Source organism: Hylobates moloch, unplaced genomic scaffold (assembly GCF_009828535.3).
Source record: "Hylobates moloch isolate HMO894 unplaced genomic scaffold, HMol_V3 SCAFFOLD_7, whole genome shotgun sequence".
In the NCBI taxonomy this organism is placed as follows: domain Eukaryota; kingdom Metazoa; phylum Chordata; class Mammalia; order Primates; family Hylobatidae; genus Hylobates; species Hylobates moloch.
Window position 1 is genome coordinate 36,116,618 of NW_026652282.1, and position 1,686 is coordinate 36,118,303.

General features: G+C 51.6%; 1 protein-coding gene across 1 annotated transcript; it reads left to right on the top strand.

Annotated features, from left to right (window-relative positions):
- The first annotated feature begins 307 nt into the window (after nt 1–307).
- On the top strand, nt 308–1,014 carry MPC1L (mitochondrial pyruvate carrier 1 like). Its single transcript, XM_032756323.2, has one exon. It carries the CDS (start codon nt 446–448, stop codon nt 851–853), a length of 408 nt encoding a protein of 135 aa, XP_032612214.1. The 5' UTR covers nt 308–445; the 3' UTR covers nt 854–1,014.
- Nucleotides 1,015–1,686: the final 672 nt, after the last annotated feature.

Here is a 1,686-nt window from a genome sequence, read left to right on the forward strand (position 1 = left end):
GCGCAAGGGCGAAGCTACGCCCTTTCATCCCCGCAGAACATTGGCATGTAGTCTGGAGCACTTTACAGCGGTTACATGAAGGCGCGAGGGCAAAGCCACGGCCTTGCACCCCCGCAGAACAAGAGCACGTGCCGTCTGCAGCACTCTAACGGCATTCAGGCAAAGGCCCGCGGGTAAGGCCACCCCCTTTCGCCCCAACAGCACAGCGGCACGTGCCGTCTGGCGCACTTTACGGCAGTCAACGCGAAGGCGCCAGGGTGAAACCACGCCCTTTCATTCCGACAGAAGAGCGGCACGTGCTGTCGGCGCACTTTGTGGCAGCCACGCGAAGGCTCGAGGTCGCGAGTGTGCGCCCAGTCAGGGTCGGCTGCGGGTACTGGGCTTTGCGCTCTATTTCGTTGTGGTCTGGCTGTTGGTCCGTAGGCACGCCTACGGCTATTCCATCATGGCGAGGGTGGCGGTACTGTGGCGGAAGATGAGAGATAACTTCCAGAGCAAGGAGTTCCGGGAATACGTGAGCAGCACTCACTTCTGGGGTCCCGTGTTCAACTGGGGCCTTCCGCTGGCTGCCTTTAAAGACATGAAGGCGTCGCCGGAGATCATCAGTGGCCGCATGACGACAGCGCTTATCTTGTACTCGGCGATTTTCATGCGCTTCGCCTACCGCGTACAGCCTCGAAACCTGCTGCTGATGGCGTGCCACTGTACCAACGTGATGGCGCAGAGTGTGCAGGCCAGTCGCTACCTACTCTACTACTACGGCGGCGGCGCCGAGGCTAAAGCCCGCGAACCTCCGGCTACCGCCGACGCCGCCACCAGCCCGGGTTCCCAGCCCCCGAAACAAGCTTCTTAAGAACTGAGAGGGCCTGATCCTCATCTCTGCAGGTCACAAGCACTGAACTGTCATTCCTCCTGAAAAAAGACCAATGAAGACCTCGGTTTTGACTCTAAAACAGTGCGAATCTGACTTAAACCTGCAGTTTGATTAATAAAGAAATACAAAGTAACATTGAACTGAAGTTGAGTGTTGCCTCTTTTGTAAACTGGAAATGTTTTTTAGAAGGGGAGGGTGGATTAGCTGGTCTTTCTCTTCACAGGACCTGCAACTCAAGATAGTTTATATGGGGGAGGAAGATTTTGACTGAAAAGCACTTCACAGTATGCACTAACTCGTAGCTTTTTTTTTTTTTTAAGCTCTCTTGGGAACATATTTTTGTTACTTGTTTTGGATGTCCAGAGCAAACAGGGTTGCTTAGTATCACATATGACTCACAACTTGGTGCAGTCACAAATCTGTACATCAAAAAAAATCTGGGGGCTCTTTCTACTGAGGGAAATGTTTCCAAGTGGGTTTTAAATGAATGTCGTGAGGTACAGTATAGCCTTAAGGAGTCCTCAAGAGAACCTAGGATCTCTTGGTGACGGAGAGCAATTATAGAATCAGCCATGGAGACAGGATAAAGAATTCTGAGGACAATTGCCATCAACCCTGGATTCTAGGTAAATAGGTAAAACGACAAAATCATTCTTTCCTCCTTTTCTTATCCTTAAAAACGGGAAATGGCAGTTTGCAAAACTGGTTACCTATCACTCTGTTGAATGCTAGCTAGAGCTGGGGGTGAGGGGTCAGTGGTCAACAGTGGCAGCTCGGAGTATTCCCCTAGGAATCTTGGGGGTTCCTACGGA

Coding starts and splice junctions, on each gene's coding strand:
- MPC1L (XM_032756323.2), top strand. CDS start 446: ATGGCGAGGGTGGCGGTACTGTGGCGGAAGATGAGAGATAACTTCCAG.